A 23,743-nucleotide genomic window follows, 5' to 3' on the forward strand; every position below is an offset into this window, starting at 1 on the left:
CATAAATGTGTTTTTAAAAGACCACAAATAAATAATTTTAATTGTTCTTAATGGCCAGATAAAAGAATGTATGGAACTCAACTAATGGAAATTTTATGGGGGGGAGGGGGGAAACACCACATGGCATCTCAATCAATTATATTATTATCTGAATCCACTGTAGTTATATTTCCTTAACTAAAATTTGGAACACATGGTCTACAATGGAAGGTAGAAATCTTTGCTTTATTTATAAAATGCAGTATGGCTAAAAATATCATAACCAATTTTTACCATTGCTATACCACCCCAAAATATACAAAAATGCACAAACTTAATGTGTGATCTTATATATACACATTTTTAGGATAATCATTTTTTTCTTTTCTTTTTTTGGGTGAGGCAACTAGGGTTAAGTGACTTCCCCATAGTCTGAGGCTAGATTTGAACTCAGGTCCTCCAGATTTCAGGGTTCTTATTCTTCTAGCTGCCCCCTAGGATAATTATAAAGTTTTTTTACATGACTCAATCCAGTGATTTATATTTTTACAATAATGTTTATTTGACTTGATTCATTCAGTTACTATTTGCCAAAATGCTGGTATTTCCAAAATATTTTGATAATTTATAGGCATGACTAGAGTAAGTGAAATTTCTTATTCATACAAAATAACCTTTTCTATTCACATATAGGCACTACCCACTATTCAACACATCTAATTATAAAATAATTAGATATGTCCTACAGCACAAATTAATATTCTAAACTGCTCTCAAGAGAAGGAGAGGCGTATAGGAGTAGATGGCAAGAAGACAAACGAGAGGCAAAAGGTTGATGAACAGCACTATATTGACAACAATCTTTACTGTGAGGAAATAAGACCTAGAATTTGCTCTACTCATCCTAACCAACATCTTATTACTCTCCCCTAACCCTTAACTATTTCTTTCCATGCCATTGAAGAAGAGGATCTAGACCATAAATCATGTGGTATACAAATTACTAGCTATTGAGAGATGTGCTAGTTAAGAGTGAGGGCTTAAAATTAAAAGTAACGTGATAGTTTTTCCTTGGATGGTACCAAATGCAACTAATATTCTGAAATGTTGCTCATGGGCTAACAGATATGATATTATTACCTTAAAAATTTAATACATTTCTCCAATAAGATATGCTGCTTAAGACAATTATTTAGTTCATTGAATAGCAAACAGTAGGAACATCACCCAGATCAGGTTATCCAATCACCATAAGCATCCAAAAAATGTTTTGTCAAAGAGTAAATTATGAAAATAGTCATATGTTTTCAGAATAGCCAGACCTAGATTACAAAATAGATATTATTCTTTGAACATGTTTTGGTTATCTTGGCAGAGAACCAAGAAAATACTGAAAAGATTTGTCCTTCTGCCTCTTAAGTTCAAAGTGCAGTTTTAAGTAGCACAAGAGGTACTCAAGATTCAGGAGGGCAGAGAAGAAAAAAGGAGAAAAAACTATAATGAGGTACTTAAGAAGAAAAAAACAAGGCAGCTGAATTTTGGAGGAGATATACAATAAAAATATCTAAAACATCTTTAGAGTAAGTAGTAAAAATAAATATAGCCTTAAAATTCAATACTGGAATAAATGTAGCTCCCACCTAAATCCTCTTCAGCAATAAAAATTGGGATTAAAAAAAAATAATAGATTAACTACTTTCAAACTAATCTAGCCTTAGTCAAGGACTTTTAATCTATTTTTGTACTTTAAATACAAAGATTCTGTTGTTTTTATGTTGGTGGCAGTGGTTGCTTTAAATAATAAGGCTAAGATTCTGTGAAAACTCTGTCCAAATGTGTATGATACATTTTTCTAAGACATTTTCCTAACTTTTATCTTTAAAAACAGCAATTGTAGTAATATGGGAATTTGGAGGATGTACAATAAAAAAACATTTGGCTTTTGACAAAGAGGTGATGGTTAAGATAGGCTTTAACATGGAGCTTCTTACCAATAATCATTGCAGTGAATAGGTCTCTATATAAGAAATTAAACAGGAAAGGTTCATACCAGGCCTCAACTCCCACAATCGCAGTCACTATGTAGACAACAGAAATAGTCTGAAAAAGAAAGGCACATAGAAGCATAGGGTGAAATTAACAGCTGGAAAGCTTGCAAGTCAGTTTTCTATAGTATAAATCTAATTTAAAAGTTTTTTTTTTTTTTTTTTAAATAAAAACTGCACTAAAAATCTTAAAATGTTCCAAGGTTTTTTTTTTTCTTTTTAAAATGAAAACCATTCTTAAATTCAACATGGATAAAGTCTTCAATTTCTACACCTCTACAATTGACAGTTATCTACAAAACATAAATGACTACATTTTAAGATGATAATTTCCATTTCCAATCAATTCTTCCCCCCAAAATATACTCTTAACTTCCTGATTGGAGTTTTAGGTGGAGACAGATATAATGAAAGATCAAGAAGCTGAAACTCAAAAGACAAAGTGAATTCAAAGCAAGCTTATGGTAAGAAGAAAAAAGCTTTCTATTCAGTGAAGGAGTCAGCAATAGAGTATAAAAGGCAACATAGATATATTTGTAACAGGATAGGCAAAAACAACTTTAAATACAACATTCATGTAAGACATGGAATGACAAGGGTTTACCAATGTTTAGCAGCATATGTTATGCATTACAAAATATGTATAACCTATGTCAAATTTTTTACGAGTCAGGGAAAAAGGGAGGTGGGGAAAGGGAGAAAAAGAAAACTTGGAACTCAAAATTCTTTAAAAACTAATGTTAAGGATTGTCTTTACATATAACTATGGAGGGGGAATATTATTTTTTAAAAATGTTTAGCAGTAACTTAAAGAAACTAAGGCAAAACATCAACTTACCACCTGGCTAATGTCATATCCCCAAGGCAAGAAGAGAATTCCTGTATTATACTTTTCCCAGTGGGACAGGATAAAAGAAAACAAGACTACCCATAAGAGAGTATATAAAACAAAAACACTGACGCCCGTTGTTCCCCGTCCAAAGATGGAATATACAGTCACTACAAAGTAAACACATGACCAACTATCTAATCCATGATCAAATAATTCTCCTAAAGGAGTGCTGGAGTTGGTTCTACGAGCTTGCTTTCCATCAACACCATCTGGAACAGAAATTGAGATAAATCAAAATTTTCATGAGCAGGTAGAAGTCTTTCATTACAAGTCATTTAAAAAATCTAACCATTGATGTTTAGAACCAAAACATTTATTAATTTAAATATGAAATCTGTTACACCTTGATTAAAAAACATAATCTAAAATTAAACATATTAACAACTAAATCTGAAGAGAGAAGCAATCTTCCATTAAAAATGTTGCTCAGTACCTGATACTACCAGCTTAACCTATAATTTTCACAAGTGTATAAGGTACATTATGAACTAATTGTAGAATGTATTATTTAGATCTCCATACATATGAGAAAAACAAGAATTTGTCTTAAGGCTTCCAATTTTATTGCTTCAAGTTCATACTATCACTAGTCTGTAAGTGTTACTTTCTTGCTATTCCTCATACACAGCACATTTGCCCACAATGGCTTTACACAAGTTATCTCCCCTGCCTAGACTGCACTCTCTTATTACCTCATCTCAAAATCCCTAGTTTCTTCCAAGGTTTTGCCCAAGGACCATCTTCTCTATGTGAGGCCTTTCCTTTTAAAATCACCACGAGCATATTTTGTATATGCATACCCAAGCTACAAGTTTCTTGGGTGCGGGGACTATTTTATTTTTGTGTTTCTATTCTCACTGGATGACACACAGAAGGCATTTAATAAATGACTACTACTTAAGCTTTAATGAAAAGAGAAAAATGAGTTCCCATTAGCTTGTCAAATTACCAGCCCAAATAGCAGAAGAATTTTGAAAGACTATATAGCAATTCTACCTTCAGACTTTTGAATCTGTAAATGGATGTTCTTTACAATACTAAAAAAGGGAGTTTATTCTCTTATGGCAAATCTTCCTTGACAATTATTTCCCCCTATTTATTGATTTAGCAATATATAAATATAAACTATAAATGCAGAATTAATGAAGCAGGTAGTAAAAACGTTTTCTATAGTTTCTTGCTCCAATGGCTATTAACAGGTAGACAGAATCTCAAAAAGTATCATGATTTCCTAAGTCATTGTTCACTAAATAAGCATTAAACAAATATCATTACTGCTGGGAATCAGAGCCACAGTTTTTTTCCTTATATGCCCATCATCTAAATTTTGGTTGATAATGAGCTATTTGGGTAAGATCTTGGGCTCTATTTACTACCAACATTAAGATATTAGAGCCTATGCACAGGAAAAGATGAATTAAGTGTAATTAAAAAGATAGAAGAATTAATTCCATGAAGAAAAAAATGTGGCTTCCCTTAATGAAAAAGAATAATTTTCCTGAGCCCGATTAGTCTACAGAGACCCACAATCAATCTTACCTAGAGTGTAAGCAACGAAATTAAGGATGCCCACTACAATCCATATCCATCCAGGTACATGTTTGTGACCTGGTGCTGAAAAACAAAAAATACATTCTTTAAGATGTAATAGTTCTTTTCACAGAAAACATTTTCAATAAAAATTGTTGTTATTAATAAATATAAATAATGCCAAAAACATATAATGAATATCTATCTATTGTAATGACAAAATGATCCAAACTAAGTAAATACTAAAATACTTGCAATTAAAATCTCCTGAGATACTAAGAAGTTAAGTAACTTGCCCGGAAGTTACTTCAAGTATGTATCAGTACGTACTTGATGTAAGTATGTATCAACAAAAGAACTTGAACCCACGTTTTCCTAACCCTGAAGTCAGTTCTCTACTCACTGTCACACCACAGCTATTAAACAAAACCAATACTTTGATTTTGTCCTAAAAACTGCTTGTCTTGGGAAGAGAAAAAAAAAAAAAAAAACCTAACAAAGATTTTCTAAAGTTCATCTAAAATTACTCTATTTTGGGAATGAGGCTTTTTACTGCTTATGTGAAAATGGCAAATGTTTACTGACCATCCTCTTTCCAATCATAATGCTTTATTAATATAATAAATCAAAAATACTTTTATTTTGAATATAAGTGGAACTTCCCAAGTTAAGCAAATGGAAATGTTTTGGCTTTACTTTTTTTTAAAAGTAGAATGAAAACAGCACAGAACTTACTTCTATTTCCACATCTCTCACTAGCTTCTTGACTTGTAGAAGATAAATTAAATCATTTAATTCTCAATTTCCCCATCTATTCAAGTAAAGCACTTTGAGAGCACAGAAAATGAAGCATATCTGCCTACTCTTAACAATAAAGAAGATTGCTACAATCAAGTCACTATTCCCTGTTTTTTTTCGTAACTGGTACAAGAAAGTTCAATGTTCATGGGAAGGAAGCCATGGAAATTTTCCAAAACAGCTATAATATAGATCCCAAAAGTACTAATTAAAAAAAAAAATTTTTTTAATAGCATAAAGTACTTGATGATGCCACCTTACATTTGTATAGACTTCAAAGTACATACATCTTCACATTTCATCTTCACAACTACTCTGAGTAAGCCAGAGCTACTATTATTTTTTCCAATTTACAAATGTGTAAAATGGTCTCATAAGGTGCAAGTGAATCAAGTGACTTGCCCAAAGTTACAGAATAAGAAGCTAGGTTCTGAATCCTAGTCCAGCAACCATTCCATCGTGGCCCTAAACAATCTCAAATAGTTAGCTCTGAGATTTTATGAACTATAAAAATAAATCCAATTTTAAACATAAATTACAATAAATTATATAAGGTATGGTTTAGAACTAATCAATTCTAGTTACCAAAATATTCTGATTCCTAGAGAGATTGTAATAGATTACCAATTTTGAAAAAATAAGAATAAGATACATTCAAAACTAAAACTACATTAAACAGATTTTATTTTTTTTCTGATTATTCAATAATGTGCTCAAATAACATCCTTTAGTACCTAAGTACAATACTTGAAGTATAGTACCACCTTGCGATATATCAAATTACTCTAGTACATATTATAAAAGTGATTCTTGACAAAATTGCAAACAATCAAGAATTTTAAATCTTCTTAGTTGTCTGAATCTCTGCTATTCAATTAAATTTTTTAAAGGTAGAGTTTGTGACCAATTCTTCATCCTAATGAATATCATTACAGAATAATTCTCTTATAATGACATATACTATCTGCATTAAATTCTTATACATAATTTATAATTAAGAACAAAAGCTACACTTAAATAGAACCAGAAAATAAGCACAACTGTGGGGATTTGGGGAGTATAAAAGATTTTTAATGGGAATTCTTACTGTTTTCTTTTTTTTAAAAGACAAGTTATTTAAATTTAGACGCCAAGTCAGTCTTACCTGATGCGAAAAAGTCAGGATCAAAGTAGGCCATAAGTAAGAAATTGAATACAAGTAACAGAAAGCCTGATAGGGTTATCAAATTCGGAGCCAGCCACGTAGGAAAAATCTATTTTAATTTAAAAAAATTAAGTCAACATGAAAATTTATATAATACATGTTAGTTTAAGATTATAATTAACATTAATGTAAAAGATAATTTAGAAGTTTACTTCAATTTATGTGAAATTCCTATGCTTTAATACAATTAGAACTTAATTATAAATAATATTGTCATTTCAATCTTCCCTTCCTATCATTCCTCTCACTATGCTTTTATTCACTGAGTAAATCAAAAGTGACTGACTCCAAAACATATGGTTAAGAAAGAAAGTAAAAATTATCCTCATTGTACATTTATGTAAAACTCTCTATTGAACTCAAGGTATTTTAGTAAATATGACGACTGTTTTAACAAAAACCTAAAGAAATGAAATATTTCTCCTCTCAATGGAAGAAACATTTACAAGTTCCATAATGAAGCACAAAAATATGCCCCACAATTATGAAAAGTAGTTTCTTTCTTAATTGTATATGAAATTTCTATCAGAAAAAATGGAAATATAACCCTACATGTACAATCCCAATAAAATTATGTAACATAGTACAATTCAAAGAATTGTGGGTTATATAAAAAGTAAATTCCTGTGCATTAGAAATGGAGTATTTATCTTCAAAGAAATGTTGCAGAGAAATTCTGAAAGGAATAGGCAAAGAACTCACTATAATATAATTCAGGCATAAGGTTGGAAGTTGGACAGGACTACTTGTTTGTGGGTCTAAACCCAGATTAGTATCTTCTTTCTAAAACTGGGGTATGAGTGGCTATGGTGATATATATAATATGTGAATATCTGAATTCTCAGAGTGCTGAGATAGCTAAAGAACGAAAAGGTGGGGAGAAGAAACTGTAAAAGAAGAAATATCAATGTTATTTATAAGGAGGAAACTGAAATAGTGAAATAATTTGAAATGAAAATGATTTGAAAAATAAATGAAAAATAGTGATTCAGTGTCCTCAATCCCCATTTCCCAGCATGATTGTACTTTCATTCATACCCCAAGAATAAATAGTTATACTTCTTCCTCCTCACTATTTCAAACTAGTTTGGCAAATTAAGTTAGTCCTTGAGAATGAGAATTAAATTTACTGATTATCTAAAGTTTACCGCTGATAAATTTTTTTAATATTTAGGAATGAATATGCAGGTGAGTTGTCAGAAGCCTTTAAATGATCTTCATCATCCCCCTTTAGAAAAGAAGGAAAAAATTCTAATATTGATGCCCCCTTTGGCATTTTGGTAGTCACTGTCACCAATGAAATGATCCAGTCTTTTTCTAGCATTATAGTAATTCTTTAAAAGCTGGTAATGAGAGATTTATAATAAAGACATTTTTTTTATAATCATGGAATTCAGCACGACCTCAATTTGGGTTTTCTTTGAAAAGCTATTGAAATGGTTTGCCACTTCATTCTCCAAGTCATTTATAGATGAGGAAAATGAGATAGAGTTAAGTGACCTGCCCAGGGTCACATAGCTAATAACTGCCTAAAACTGGATTTGAACTCGGGGTTTTCCTAACTCAAAGCCGAGTACTCTATCTACTGTACCACCCAGCTGCTCAAATAGGAGAGAATATAGTAAAATAAATCAGGATGTGCAGATCAACTCATTCCAGAGTCCACAATGCTGCCAATAAACTCAGAGCTTTGCTATCTGCTTCCAAGACTTATGGTTCTCAATTTTCACTTTAAAAAATGAGAGACTAAATGTTAAAGTTCTAGTAATTTAAAAGCCAAAATAAAAGCAACTAAGATATAGCAATATAAATATTTTCTATGATCTCGCAAGTAATCAAATTTTTAAATTTCCAAAATATCATCTCTTTTGCGGAAATAAAAATAATCTAGTAAAAGTTACAAACAGATTAAAGATGGAAGATAGTCTTACCTTTACTATAGTATTCCAAAATGGGTGCATAACATACAAAGAGAGCGGATTGGTATCCACAGCCTTGTACTGTTAAGAGAAAAATAATTAAAACTTTCAGAAGGTTATCCCTCTTGCCTATTCTGAATTCTGGGTTGAATATCTATAATATATAATATCTATAAAACAACTCTAATATTACCTCCAAAAAAAGCATTTTTTAAATAAAAAGAGTAAAATAAGAAGAGAACGGCTTTGTGTTTATTTAAAACAATTTATTATTCTTTTCTCTACTTGAAAAAGACTAGCAGAGGAGAGTACTGAAGTTACTAAATAGGAAAAATGTCCAACTAGGATAGGTCATTATTCTGTTTACCACATCATCTCTGATGCCAATACTTCTTATTTCTATATCATCTCCCATGGCAGCCCAGATCTTAATCACAAATCTTAGTTTGCAACCCTCCATTTCAACCTGGGCCACAACTGAGGGTGAGATTAGGAAGTTGGGGTTACAACAGAAAAAGAAAGAGGCAGAAAACTATTTATTTCCACTAATGTCACAAATACCAATACGCTAAACTTCCTGCACAATCACTGAAACAGATTTCCTTTTAGTTCACTCTCTTACCTATTTGCATATATAATGTTAAAAATGGTTATTATGTACTTATTTATTTTCTCACCAATTTTAAGCTGAAAGTTTGAGGTGAAAATCCATGTTAATTCTTTATACGTAACTAACTTATCTAGTAAAACAGAATATGTACATTAAAATGTGTTGTCCCTAAGTTTTTGCACCGTATATATGTACATATACATATGTATAAAAAAAATCAAAATTAGAAGGGAAGCAACAAACTAAGAGCAAAACTTTTGCAATAACTTTCTCTGATGAACTGATTCAATATATAAAAATAACAGCCCTTCAACAGATAAGAGATGGTTAATATGTATACAATATATATCCAACAGTCAAAACATATGTATAGACAGTTTTCAAACAGAAGAAAACAACACTATCAATTGCTATTATGGGGGAAAAAAGGCTCAATATCACTAACAATCATATAAGTAAAAAAATTAAAAACTCCTAGGTGCTACCTCACATCTATCAGATTGACAAAAATAACAAAAAAAGGAAAACAGCAATTGCTGGACAGACTGTCAGAAGATAGAAAAATTGGCAAGCTTATGGCAGAATTGTGAATTAGTCCAGTAAATATGGAAAGCAATTTGGAAATATGCTCCCAAAGTTACTAATCTATGTCTTTCTTTTGCCCCAGAAATACAAGCATTAGACCTAGAGCTCCAAAGAGACCATAAAGCAAAAGACCCATTTGAATAAAAACATGGGAGTAATTTTTATTGTAATAAAGAATTAGAAATTAAGGAGGGGATCATCAATTAGAGAATGTCTGGACAAATTATGGCTTATGAAGGAAATGGAATTCTGCACAAACATTTCTGAAGGGGGAGAGGAACTGTTGTTCCCTTTAAGATTATGTCCCCTTTTCTGATTCCAGAAAAGGCTCCAAGGAGTCCAGACAGAGCCCATCCTCCCAGGATAAGAAAAGCAATACTATTCAAGAGCAAATCAACTCCCATAGAAATTCTAAATTCTCATTCAATTGAGGAATCCTGATCTGATCAGATCCAGCTGTCCCAGCCCTCCCAAGATACCCAATATAACAACTTCCCTCAACTAAGCTCTTTGTAGAGTTTGCTAGGACTCTTCTGCCTGATGAGAAAGCATTCTCAGCGCCAAAACCCCATTTCTTTAATAGGTCTTTGCAACTATAGAAGTCAATCTCTTGGCAAACTGCTTTCTATCCAATAATAAACTTTCATTTTGCAACTAATAATTCGGGAATAAGTGAATTCTTTCACTTTTAAACCCGCGCCCGATGTAAAGGGGATATTGACAGCTTTCTTACTGCCACTAACCTCTTGACCACTAGGGATTGAGAGCATTCAAACTGCATCATTTTTTGCTTTAGGTAAGAGAACCAGTCCGCAGACCTCTACATACAGTGATTTTTATGTAATTTGAATTTGCCCATGAACAGAAAGGGAAAGAGAGAAGCACAAAAGGGGTCCACATCCATGATGGGGGCTGGCATATAGTTCAAGTACATATAGGGGTCAGAGACAAAGAAAGAGCAGAAGGAGGAACATATAGGGGCCAAAGTCAATCATAGCCCTGGCCAGAACCAAAAGGAAAAACTTACAGCAGGCAGACACATGGAAGCTAAACATAGTTATGAAATGAAAAAGACAGATGATCCATAAAAGACAGGGGTGGGGAGTAGGAAATGAAAGAGAAAACACAGTAAAGTTAATAAAGATGGTGGGTATTTTGGAATGCAGATTTTTTTCAGAAATCCTTATGCATTAGTTAAATTTCCATAAAGTGCTGTAAGAACGTGGAAAAGAACCACTTCAGAGAACTCTGGGCAGATTTGTATGAACAGATGCAGAGTTTAAGTGAGTGCAACAAGGAAGTTCCACTTTACAGCATTACTATAAAGAAAAACTTAAGAACTTCAATCGATATAATAATCAATAGCAACTCAAAAAGAATGAGGAAGTAAGTAATCCATTTCCTACAGAGGTTCTACGGGGAAAAAGGGGCTCCAGAAAGAGGAGCTCAGAGCTCGTATCAGGGTAAGGGGGGGGGGAACCCAGAAACTAGGGTCATTGACATTTTTTTAAATGCACATAAAAGAACAAAAAGAAGGCCAAAAGGAAACATAGTTCAAGCGGGACAACTTTGAAAGTAACATCTTTAATTTATTATATGCTTTTTCAAAAAGCAATCGGTATATAATTGAAATTCATGTTTTCACATATCCTTTTCCTGTATAGGAAACTTTGTATATAAAACTATTTCATCCTGTTAGCTGTTCCTTAGTAGATGATTCTAGAGGTTTAAATGGATGAGCCCTACAATGTACCAACTACTATGCTAATCAATACGGATAGAATTACAAAGAAAGAAAAACCCAATTTACCTTCAAAAAGGTACATCCTAATTAGGATTACATTAGGATTACATCCTAAAGGGTGAAGACAACATATAAGAGGAAGCTGAGGGGCAGCTAGGTGACACAGTAGATAGAGCACCAGATTTGAAGTCAGGAAGACCCGAGTTCTTAACACTTCCTAGCTGTGGGCCCTAGGCAAGCCACTTAATCCCAATTGCCTCAGAAAAAAAAAAAAAAAAAAAAAAAAAAAAAGCGGAAGCTGAAGGTGGGAAGAGGTAAAGTCAAGGTGGTAGAGTCAAAAGCACAGTTGGCAAGGGAGTGAAGAATGGCCAGTCTGGGGCCTCCCCCAAAATAGAGGCTCCAGAAAAAACTCAACGATGGGAGAAAGGAGCCACAAAAGCAGAGAGAGAACAGCTAAAATATGGTGGCAAAGTCTGGAGAATAAAATATGGCTGGTTTGGTCCTTCCTCAAAATGAATGTTTGACATCTATTGGACTACTTGCTATTTAAGGGACAGAATAGGAAGGAGGGAGAGAAAAAAAATTGGAACACAAGGTTTTGCAAGGATGAATGTTGAAAACTATCTTTGAATGTATTTTTAAAATAAAAAAAATAAAATTTTATTATTTAAAAAACAAACAAAAAACAACAAATGTTTGGAGAAACAAAGCAATGAAACAATAGAGCCTAAAAGCTGGTGAGAGAGAGAAGGTAGTTGAAGCATTGTGGTAAAGTACAGTAGAATTTGTACTAAGTTTTTAAAAGCCATAATTCTAAGAAACAGAGATGAGAAGGGAGAGCATTTCAGCTGTGGGGACAGCAAATGCAATGGCATACAAAGAAGGAAGTAGGCCAGTATGACAGGCATAGAAGGAATAACATATAAGAATGCTGTGGAAAGAAAGAAGAGAATAGGGGACAACTTTGAGGAAAGGGGAGGAGAAAGAATAAGCACTGACTCTTCTGTTTGGCATTTAAGGAAATAAAAAGATAGGGGGATAGAGATACTAGAAATAATAGGAAGGCATTGGCATTTATTCAGTATGTGAGTTAGAAGGCTGAATGAAGTGACATCCTGCCATTAATATTCATTTTAAAATCTTCTCACCCTGAAGGATGCTTCCATCCTAATCCCCAAAAGTCTCCTTACCCTGGAAAGTACATCTGTCCCTGTGACCCCTTCCTCTGATTGGTCATGTCTTCCTTCAACCTCCACTTTTAAGGAAGTGTCCAGGCATAATCAATTCCTTCATTCCTCAGAGTCACAGAAACCAAAGTAGAGAGTATCCAAAAGAAGGAGATAATGATAAGGGTCAAATATTGCAAATCAAGAAGGATGAAGACCAAGAAAAGATTGAGAATATTAGATCTGGCAATTAAAGATTGCTAGTAACTTTGGAAAGAGCAGTTTCAATTGAATGAAATCAAAAGCCAGTACAGAGAACTGAGGAAAAGGAAGAAGAGAAAGGAATAGAGATGACCAGAAAGGAAAGGAGGGGAGAAGTGTGTGTGTGTGTGGGGGGGGGGGGGGGGGGGAACCAAGTAAAGACAGCTTGTTTAAGGTGTTTATCTGAGAAAGAAAGGCAAAAATGGTATAAGACAGTAGTAAGAGGGCAGAGTGGGATCTAGTCAGTTTTTTTTGTTTTTAAAGGGAAAAGATATAGGAAGCAGCAGGAAAGTAACCATTATATAGAGAGAAGGTGAAGACCAAAGACTGAATAGAAATAATCTCTACAAAAAATGGAGACAATCTCTTAAAAAGGAGGACAAAGATAACATATAAGATACAAGAAGAAGGGTTAGCAAGCAGAAGGCCTCAGAAGTGAAGGAAATAATAAAGAATGAAGTGAACTCAATTGTAAATCTTCAAATATGTGTGATTTTGTTCACACACTACATAAATGTGTGAACACTCTTCCAACTATAGCTATTTTGTCATTTAAAACTTTTTTTTTTTATTTAATAGCCTTTTATTTACAGGATATATACATGAGTAACTTTACAGCATTAACAATTGCCAAACCTCTTGTTCCAATTTTTCACCTCTTACTCCCCACCCCCTCCCCTAGATGGCAGGATGACCAGTAGATGTTAAATATATTAAAATATAAATTAGATACACAATAAGTATACATGACCAAAACGTTATTTTGCTGTACAAAAAGAATCAGACTCTGAAATATTGTACAATTAGCTTGTGAAGGAAATCAAAAATGCAGGTGGGCATAAATATAGGGATTGGGAATTCAATGTAATGGTTTTTAGTCAACTCCCAGAGTTCTTTTTCTGGGCATAGCTAGTTCAGTTCATTACTGCTCCATTAGAAATGATTTGGTTGATCTCGTTGCTGAGCATGGCCTGGTCCATCAGAACTGGTCATCATATAGTATTGTTGTTGAAGTATATAATGATCTCCTGGTCCTGCTTGTTTCACTCAGCATCAGTTCATGTAAGTCTCTCCAGGCCTTTCTGAAATTATCCTGTTGGTCATTTCTTACAGAACAATAATATTCCATAATATTCATATACCACAATTTATTCAGCCATTCTCCAACTGATGGACATCCATTCAGTTTCCAGTTTTTAGCCACTACAAAAAGGGCTGCCACAAACATTCGTACACATACAGGTCCCTTTCCCTTCTTTATAATCTCTTTGGGATATAATCCCAGTAGTAACACTGCTGGATCAAAGGGTATGCACAGTTTGATAACTTTTTGAGCATAGCTCCAAACTACTCTCCAAAATGGTTGGATTCGTTCACAACTCCACCAACAATGCATCAATGTCCCAGTTTTCCCGCATCCCCTCCAACAATCATCATTATTTTTTCCTGTCATCTTAGCCAATCTGACAGGTGTGTAGTGGTATCTTAGAGTTGTCTTAATTTGCATTTCTCTGATTAATAATGTCATTTAAAACTTAATGAGTTCTACAGGTTAGGGAAAGATGAATAATTATAAATAATAAATGCATTCTGATGATTCATCATGAAGTTGAGTTAATCCTGGATTCTCAAAATTATAGCAGCAGTGTGTATACTCATTATTATATTGTTATTTGATATGAACCTATGTTTTCTTTGATGTAAAGAACTCCAAGAGGAGAAGTTTCCTTTACCCAAGAACATTTGTAACTGTTACAACTTACAACTTAGTGAGTTTGCCTAAGGAATTGAGCTGTTAATTGGCTTGCTTAAGGTCACAATTATTTTCTACCAATAAAAGTGGGTAATCTAAAAGCTGGAGAGCTTTTCATCAATAATATAAATAGTATCACCACCTCACTTCTCAAAATGTCATCAGCTTATAACAGGCACGGGGAACCTCTCAAAAGTTAGATTTTGTCCAGTATTACTGACACTAAGAAAATAATGGTTCCCCATTGCTCTCTTCAAAATTACTAAAAGATCTCTTAATCACCAAATTCAATGACTATTTCTCAATCCTCATCTTCCTCTACTTCTCTTTGCAGTCTTTTATTCTGTCAATTACTCTTTTTTTCTTGAATTTCCCTCATTCTTACTTCTGCTTACTTACTCCTGGTTTTCCTCATAACTATCTTTTGACTCCTCTGTCTCCTTTGCTGGACATTCTTCCACTCCAAAATTAGATGGAGGTCCCCCAAAATGTTCCTTCTCTCCTAACTTCCTCATTATCAGACATTACCAATATTACCAGTATCCCAAGTCACCCAGACTCAGTCACAACCCAGAAATCATCTTCCACTCTTTACTTTCTTTCAACTCTCATATCTAATCACTGGTAATTGATTGATATTACCTTCATAATATCACTTGCATACTCCTACTTGTCTCTCCTCTCATGCTGCAACCATCTTGGTGCAGGCAAGTTCTCATCATCTCAATGGAGGCTTACGACAACAGCTGCTGATTAGTCTTGCTGGCTTGAGTCTCTTTCCACTCCAGTTTATTTTTCCACTCAGCTGCCAAACTGACCTTCCTAAAGTGCAGGTGACCATATCACCCACCTCCCCTCTCCTTCCTTCATCAGTTTCAGAGAATCCTTCTTTCTTCTAGGAAAAAGTATAAAATTCTTTATTTGGCCTTCAAAGTCATTCATAGACTGGTCCCCTTCATACTTTTCAACATCTTACTCTGTGATATAGTGACACTAGTCTTCTTGTTATTTCTCAAACATGCCCCATTTTGCTACTCTTAAGCATTTTTACTTGATGATTTACCTGGCTAATAGAGATAGGGTAAAGACCTCTTGATTTCATTAGTAAATTCCCAGTAAGGAAACTCCCTCTATACCAAAAGAGTTGTTTCCAGCAGTGAAGCTAAATAGCTTGCTCAGTATCACAGCCAAGATGATTCAAAATCAAAACTTAAAAATACAAGTTTTCCTGGCTGAAAGTTGGCTAGCCACTTCTCACACAGTATGAATTTAATATCTGGCACATGGTAATCCCTTAAGAAAGGCTTTTTCACTCTTGGATGCATAGCCTAAAAGTATATACACATTACATGTCTATTACATAGACATGTATGTGTATATATTGAATATATGTCATATATATCATATGAAATATATATATAGGGTTTCCTCAAAATCTTAAGCCATTAAAGCCTAAAATTGCACTAAGATTTTAGGAACAATCTGTACCTATAGTGCCTTCCCCAAAGAACATAAGCTCCTTAAGTGAGCTGTAAGGCAGCTGGGGGCATAGTAGATTGAGTGTTGGGTCTGGAATCAGAAGACCAGAGTTCAAATCTTGTCTCAGACATTTACTAGTGATGTGACCCTGGCAAGTACCTCACTTTGTCTGCCTGTGTCCCCTCAAGTATAAAATTAGACTAATAAAGCCCCTATCACACAAAGCTGTTGTGAGGATCAAATGAGATATTTGTAAAGTGCTCAGCCTGACATCTAGCAGGTACTTAATATAGGTTTGTTCCCTCTTCTTTCCCTTACTCCTCTTTTGAGTGTAGTGTTTTTTCAATTTCTGCCTTTCTATCCCCCATGTCTACCACATAATTTGGTACACACAATTAGTACTTTAGAAATGCTGATACCCCTCAAGCATACAAAATATTATAAATCTTCACAACAGGCCTAGCAGGATCAGGCTGGGAACTCTCAAACAGACCAAGTCTTTAGAAAGGAAAATCATCTGTAACACAAATCAAGAGATCCTTTGCCTAGGCTGATTGATGCTTATATCCAGGAGTCACTCCCTCCTTAGTATACTATCAAACTAACTGAAAAGAAAGAAGCAAGCAAGGCCTTATTTTATTCATCGTATCATGAAACCACTGGCTATGTTCATTACATTTTAAGCTGAAGTAAACTGTGTAAATCTAAACAGTAAGCTCACTATTATCCCCATTCTACTAGAATTCTCTATTATTCACTAATTCTGAAAATCTCTTTAATCAGATCACAAAATGTGGGAATTGGAAATGACCATCTACTATTCACCAAAGAATACTCATACTCTGACAAACTCATATCAAGGGGTCATATAGTTTCTGCTTGAAAAATCTCCAAGGAAAGGAATCCTACAATTTCTCAAGATACTTAACCAAATTAAATCAAGGTAAAGATATTAATGCTTTAAATATTTAATTATACTTTAATCCATTTATGGCATATTGTTAACTTCATTTTAGCACACTCACAGAAAAAAAAGATTACAAATGGAAGAAAATTGGAAAATAAGCCAAGAAAGAAAAGATGCCAAAAGATAAAACACTTTTTAAAAAATTACCATAACTCCATGCCTATGGCTCATGCACATGTCTCGCTCTTACCTTTGAAAATAAAAGTCCGTTACATAAACAAGAACATACCACTCTTCAATCGTACAGGATAATTTATTTTTATACTATATCTTACACTCTATAAAGTTGCATTCTCATGCAACTATTCTGTTACTTCACTTCTCAAATTGCGGAGGAAATACTCAGTTTTTCCTCTCCAAATACTTGTGGAGCTATCAAGGAAGTGCTAAACCCCAATATAGAAAGATACTAGAGATTACGGCAAGGAAGCCTCAGGAGTTCAGCATTTCTGAGCATTTAATATTTAGTTCTATGTTTCAGAAATAATTGCTGATTTTAGTGTCTTTTTGAATAGCAAATAACACACTTTCAATCACTTAGTTAATCAACAGTATATTCCCTCTTTCTATCAGTAGTGGTAGCTTCAACTATCTTCTATTCTTACAAATATTATTCTTCAGTTCTGACTTCTTTCCAGGTTCCAGATATGAATTTCCAAGAGTTCTCTATTTAAAACTGAATTCATTCAAAACCAAAACTAATCTTTCCCACCAAACCTTTCTGACTTCTTTATTTGCCTTAATACCATTTCTTATCCTCCTAATCACCCAAGCTAGAAATTTCAGTCATCTTTGATTACCTTCTCACCCCTCAACATTAAATCAGTCCCTAAATCTTATAATTTCTACCTCTATGCTATCTCTTTTCAGATTTATTGGAATTATCCTCAACTCCCCATTCCTGCTGCCACTTTATTAATGCTCATTTGGGAACACTGCAATATTCTAATTGATCAAATACTTCCATTCTACCACATCTCAAATACAACCTACACATTATTGCTAAATAAGTCTTCCTACAGTTTTCATGTCACTCCTTTGCTCAACATTCTTCAAAGGTTCTCGAATATCTACCCAGTCTCTACTCCTTCATCAACATTCAAGATCTTCCATCACTTAATCCCATTTATTTTTACTGCTTTTTTTCTTCTCTTCCTCTAAATGGCACACTTGATATAGCACTGAGCCTGGAAGGTCAAGAAGACCTGTGTTCAAATCCTAAGTCAGATTCTGGGTAACCTTGGGTACTTCTGCCTCAGTTTCTTCAATGGAGAGAAAATGGGGAGAAAAATAGAAATAGAAAAGGTCACTGAGGATCAAAATGAGATATTTCTAATACTCTAATGAATAATTTCTAATATTTCTAATAGTCCATTGCCTGGCACATAGAACATGCTTAAATGCGTATTCCTTTCCTTCTTTTGTCTTCTTCCCCACTACCATCTTTGTAAACTCGAATTATCAAGCAGGTCTACTCAATGTAGTTTTCTAACACAACCATCTCTTTTCAACCTTTATTCATGATTATTATTACTTCTTCCTAGAATATCCTTCCAGTTACAATTATGCTTATTAAACTCCTATCATCCTTCAAGGTACAGCTTAAAAGTCAGTTCTAGCAAGAAACCTTCCTTGAATCTTTAAAAAGTAATCTCTTCCTCCTCTGAGGTTCCTTATACCTCAGATAAAGTATAATAGTTATTCATGTATTTTATCCCTCCTACTAAACTATAAGCCCTATGAGAACAGGAAGTATTTTATTCTGTTTGTATGCCTTAACAGCTGGCATTTATCCAAAGGATAAATGAACAAAATGTTCACTGTCTAACCTATTCTCTTTGAGGGGATTTTTGAAGAATGGATTATTTTTATAAGTCAGTTTTTTTTTTTTCACTTGCAGTGGAGAGGAAGAGTATAAGAAAATTCAGCTAGAGCTTTCAACTAGCATTCTTTGAGTATCTACCATGTGAAAGGCGCTGTACCAAAAATAAAAAATATAAATATAAATATATATATAAATATAAATATAAAATATAAAAAATAAAAACAAAATAAAAACAAAATAAAACAAAACAAATCTACTCTCTTTGAACTAAAGGCATAGAATAATGTTATCATATTAGAGACTGGAAATGAGAACTTGACCTCAAAATATATTTTATCTTTATGCACCCATGGAGAGCAAAGACAGCATGAGTCAGAGAGCAAAATGTTTCTTATCAGTTCAGAGTCAATCAAATCCCTCTGCCAGCAAAGCAATGTCAGAGGCAAAGGTACAGCTCTAGGAGACAGTACTCTCCATACAGGAGATTTTCTGCCTTCTCTGATCTAATCCTTTTTTTTTTTTTAATAACTTTTTATTGACAGAACCCATGCCAGGGTAATTTTTTACAGCATTATCCCTTGCACCCACTTCTGTTCCGATTTTTCCCCTCCCTCCCTCCACCCTCTCCCCCAGATGACAAGCAGTCCTATACATGGTAAATAGGTTACAGTAGATCTTGGATACAATATACGTGTGCAGAACCAAATAGTTCTCTTGTTGGAGGAAGAACAAAAATGCAAGCAGTTTACATTCATTTCCTAGTGTTCTTTCTTTGAGTGTAGCTGCTTCTGTCCATCCTTGATCAATTGAAACAAAGTTAGATATTCTCTTTGTTGAAGAAATCCACTTCCATCAGAATACATCCTCATACAGTATCGTTGTTGAGGTATATAATGATCTGGTTCTGCTCATTTCATGCAGCATCAGTTCATCTAAGTCTCGCCAATCCTCTCTGTATTTGTCCTGCTGGTCATTTCTTACAGAACAATAATATTCCATAACATTCATATGCCACAATTTACTCAACCATTCTCCAATTGATGGGCATCCATTCATTTTCCAGCTTCTGGCCACTACAAACAGGGCTACCACAAACATTTTGGCACATACAGGTCCCTTTCCCTTCTTTAGTATCTCTTTGGGGTATAAGCCCAGTAGAAACACTGCTGGATCAAAGGGTATGCACAATTTGAAACTTTTTGGGCATAGTTCCAAATTGCTCTCCAGAATGGCTGAATGTGTTCACAATTCCACCAACAATGCATCAGTGTCCCAGTTTTCCCACATCCCCTCCAACATTCCGCGTTATCTTTCCCTGTAATTCTGGCCAATCTGACAGGTGTGTAGTGGTATCTCAGAGTTGTCTTAATTTGAATTTCTCTGATCAATAGTGATTTGGAACACTCTTTCATATGAGTGTTAATAGTTTCAATTTCACCATCTGAAAACTGTCTGACCTAATTCTTGATTCCATCCCTCAAATATACTTGCTCCTAGTCTAGTATTCAAAGTATATGTTAATCAGAGAAGGAACTTCAAAGACAAAAATGAAACTGCTCTTACAATCAATAATCTCAGTCTATGGGAGGAAACAACGTACATAAGTGAATACAAAAAGATAAACAAAGTAACTGGAGGAATGAGGGGAAATCCTTAAGTAGGAAGTGGCTCTTTAATTGGACTCTAAAAGGAACAAGGGAATCTAGAGGCACAGGTGAGGATGGAGGGCCTCCCTATGTAAGGATGTGGGAGATAACATGCTGATACAGGGATAGCAATAGTCCGGTTCAACTAGAATGTAGTAAGTAAAAGGCAGTTAAGAGCAATTACCCTTAAAAGGTGGAGGAGGGATTAGACAATGAAGGTCAGTTTGTATTCTATTCTAAGGGCCATATAAAAAGGAGTGAGTAGAGCTTCTTGAGCAAGGAGAGGACTGTATCATTATTAAAATTATACCATTACTGTACAGACACGCTACAGTATCCCAAATAGATAAAAAGGAAAAGGACCTCTATGAACAAAAATAGTGAGAGCAGGTCTTTTTGTGGGGGCAAAGAAGTGAAAATCAAGGAGATGCACAGTATTTGCAACTTTGAAATGATCATCAATTAACTTCTAGTCAATACAATGAACCAAGACAATTCCAAGGGACGCATGATGAAAAAATACTGCCCATCAATTGTGAATACATCCAGCCATTCTGGAGAGAAATTTGGAACTATGTTCAAAAAGTTATCAAACTGTGCATACCCTTTGATCCAGCAGTGTTACTATTGGGCTTATATCCCAAAGAGATCTTAAAGAAGGGAAAGGGACCTGTATGTGCAAGAATGTTTGTGGCAGCCCTCTTTGTAGTGGCCAGAAACTAGAAACTGAGTAGATGCCCATCAATTGGAGAATGGCTGAATAAATTGTGATATATGAATAATATGGAATATTATTATTTAGTAAGAAACAACCAACAGAATAATTTCAGAAAGGCCTGGAGAGACTTATACAAACTGATGCTGAGTGAAATGAGCAGGACCAGGAGATCATTATATACTTCAACAACAATACTATATGATGATCAATTCTGATGGACCTGAATGAGCAGCAATGAGATGAACCAAATCAGTTCTAATGGAGCAGTAATGAACTGAACCAACTACATCCAGTGAAAGAACTCTGGGAGATGACTAAGAACCATTACATCGAATTCCCAATCCCTATATTTTTGCCCGCCTGCATTTTTGATTTCCTTCACAGGCTAACTGTACAATATTTCAGAGTCTGATTCTTTTTGTACAGCAAAATAATGGTTTGGACATGTATACTTATTTTGTATTTAATTTATACTCTAATATATTTAACATGTATTGGTCATCCTGCCATCTAGGGGAGGGGGTGGGGGGAAGGAGGTGAAAAATTGGAACAAAAGGTTTGGCAATTGTCAATGCTGTAAAATTACCCATGCATATAACTTGTAAAATAAAAAGCTATTAAAATTAAAAAAAAAAAAAAATACTACCCATCTCTGAAGAGGCAACTGATGAACTCTGAGTGCAAAATGAAGTATAAATTTCTCATTTTATTTTTCCTGCTTGTTTCTGTACTATGGAAATATAATTTGCATGATTTTATAAGAATAACTGATATATTTTTGTACAGCAAAATAACGGTTTGGTCATGTAAACTTATTGTGTATCTAATTTGTATTTTAATATATTTAACATCTACTGGTCATCCTGCCATCTGGGGGAGAGGGTGGGAGGTAAGAGGTGAAAAATTGGAATAAGAGGTTTGGCAATTGTTAATGCTGTAAAGTTACCCATACATATAATTTGTAAATAAAAGACTATTAAATAAAAAAATAAAAGAAAAAAAAAGAATAACTGATATCACATTGCTTGCCTTCTCAGTGGGCAAGGAAGAAGTGAGAGGGAGAGGGAGAATTTAGAACTCAAAATTTAAAAAGAACACTAAAAATAAACAATTAAAATATCAAAAGAAAACTTTTTTTAAAATATGTTTTCAAAAGAAAGTACAGAAATGAGCCAAGAATGACTTCAAAGTTGAGAATACGATTCACTGGTAGTATAATGCACTCAAAAAACAGAAAAGATGAGGTAAGCAGATTTGTGAAGGGAGATAATGAGTTCTGTTTTGTGCCTAGCACAGAGTAGGTACTTAATAAATGCTTGATTCTGAACATATGAAGCTTAGGGTACCTACAGACCAGCAACTGAAAATGTCCAATAATCTGGCAATGATGCAGAAGCCCTGAATAAAGATAACTGAACCCATTAAAGCTAATAAAATTATGGGGAAAGAGGATATGGAAAAATGAAGAGAGCCCAAGACAGAGCCTTGAGGAACACCTGTAGTTATGAGATAGAACATAAATGATGATCTAGCAAAGAAAACTGAAAGAAAGAACAATAAGGAAAAAAAAAACTAAGAAAATAGCTTCATAAAAACTCAAAGGAAGAAAAAGAGGGTAGTCAATAAATAATGTCAAGCACCACAAAAAGGTCAAGAAAAACAAGGACTGAGAAGTTATTTTGGAATTGACAATTAAAGAGATTATTAGTAATTTTACTCCTATAACTTCAAATATCATTGTGATGATGATTCCCAATTCTACTTATTCAACCCTAACATCTCTACTGAGCCTCTCTTATATATTCAACTGACTACTGGACCAAATTGATGCTCCATACATATCTTAAACTCAACATGAACAAAACCAAATTCATTATCTTTCTTCCCAAAAACCTCTCCCCTTCCTAACTTCCCTATTATGGATTGGGTACCACCATCCTCCCAAGCTCACCACCTAGCAGTTATATTCTACACTTCATTCTCACCATCTATGTCCGATTTGTTGTCAAGTTCTGTCCATTTCATCTTCATAACATCTCACATAGATTACTCTTTTCTCAAGCATGGACTATTGCAATAGCCTACTGGTTGGTCTCTCCCACCTCAAGTATCTCCCCACTCAAGTTTATCTTTCCACTAAGCTGTCAAACTGATATTCCTAAGGTGTAGGTCTGACTACGTCTCACACACACACACACAACACATACATCACACACACACACACACACACAAAACACATACATCACACACACACACCCTCTCAATTGCAATGATTCCCTACATTATCCAGGTTCAAATACAAAATCTTCTATTTGGCTTTCAAAACCATCCAAAATCTGGCTCCCCATGGCCTCCTTGCTATTCCTCAAACAAGAAATTCTATCTCCTAGCTCCAAATATTTTTACTGGCTATCCCTCAGAGTGCTCTCCTTCCTCACCTCTGCTTCCTATCTTTCCTGGCTTCCTTCAAGTCTCAGCTAAAATCTCATCTTCTACAGGAAGACTTTCCTAATATTGATTATTTCCAATTTATGTTATATACAAAGAACAGCCATCTTTCTATATTCATCTACAGCAGCAAAAATCTACAATTCAGAGGCACAGTGGATAGAAATCAAATCC

The 23,743-nt window shown here is 34.3% G+C and overlaps 1 protein-coding gene across 1 annotated transcript in view; it reads right to left on the reverse strand.

The window, feature by feature from the left end:
- Positions 1 to 23,743, reverse strand: part of SELENOI (selenoprotein I) — a 48,324-nt gene that overhangs the window by 18,423 nt on the left and 6,158 nt on the right. Inside the window, exons 2-6 of the mRNA XM_031951414.1 lie at positions 8,380 to 8,448; positions 6,389 to 6,497; positions 4,456 to 4,530; positions 2,863 to 3,125; positions 1,971 to 2,079 (exon numbers count right to left, since the gene is read on the reverse strand). Coding sequence (XP_031807274.1) covers positions 1,971 to 2,079; positions 2,863 to 3,125; positions 4,456 to 4,530; positions 6,389 to 6,497; positions 8,380 to 8,448 — 625 coding nt within the window. The remainder of the gene's footprint in view (positions 1 to 1,970; positions 2,080 to 2,862; positions 3,126 to 4,455; positions 4,531 to 6,388; positions 6,498 to 8,379; positions 8,449 to 23,743) is intronic.

The sequence above is a fragment of the Sarcophilus harrisii genome, chromosome 2 (genome assembly GCF_902635505.1).
Source record: "Sarcophilus harrisii chromosome 2, mSarHar1.11, whole genome shotgun sequence".
In the NCBI taxonomy this organism is placed as follows: Eukaryota; Metazoa; Chordata; class Mammalia; order Dasyuromorphia; family Dasyuridae; genus Sarcophilus; species Sarcophilus harrisii.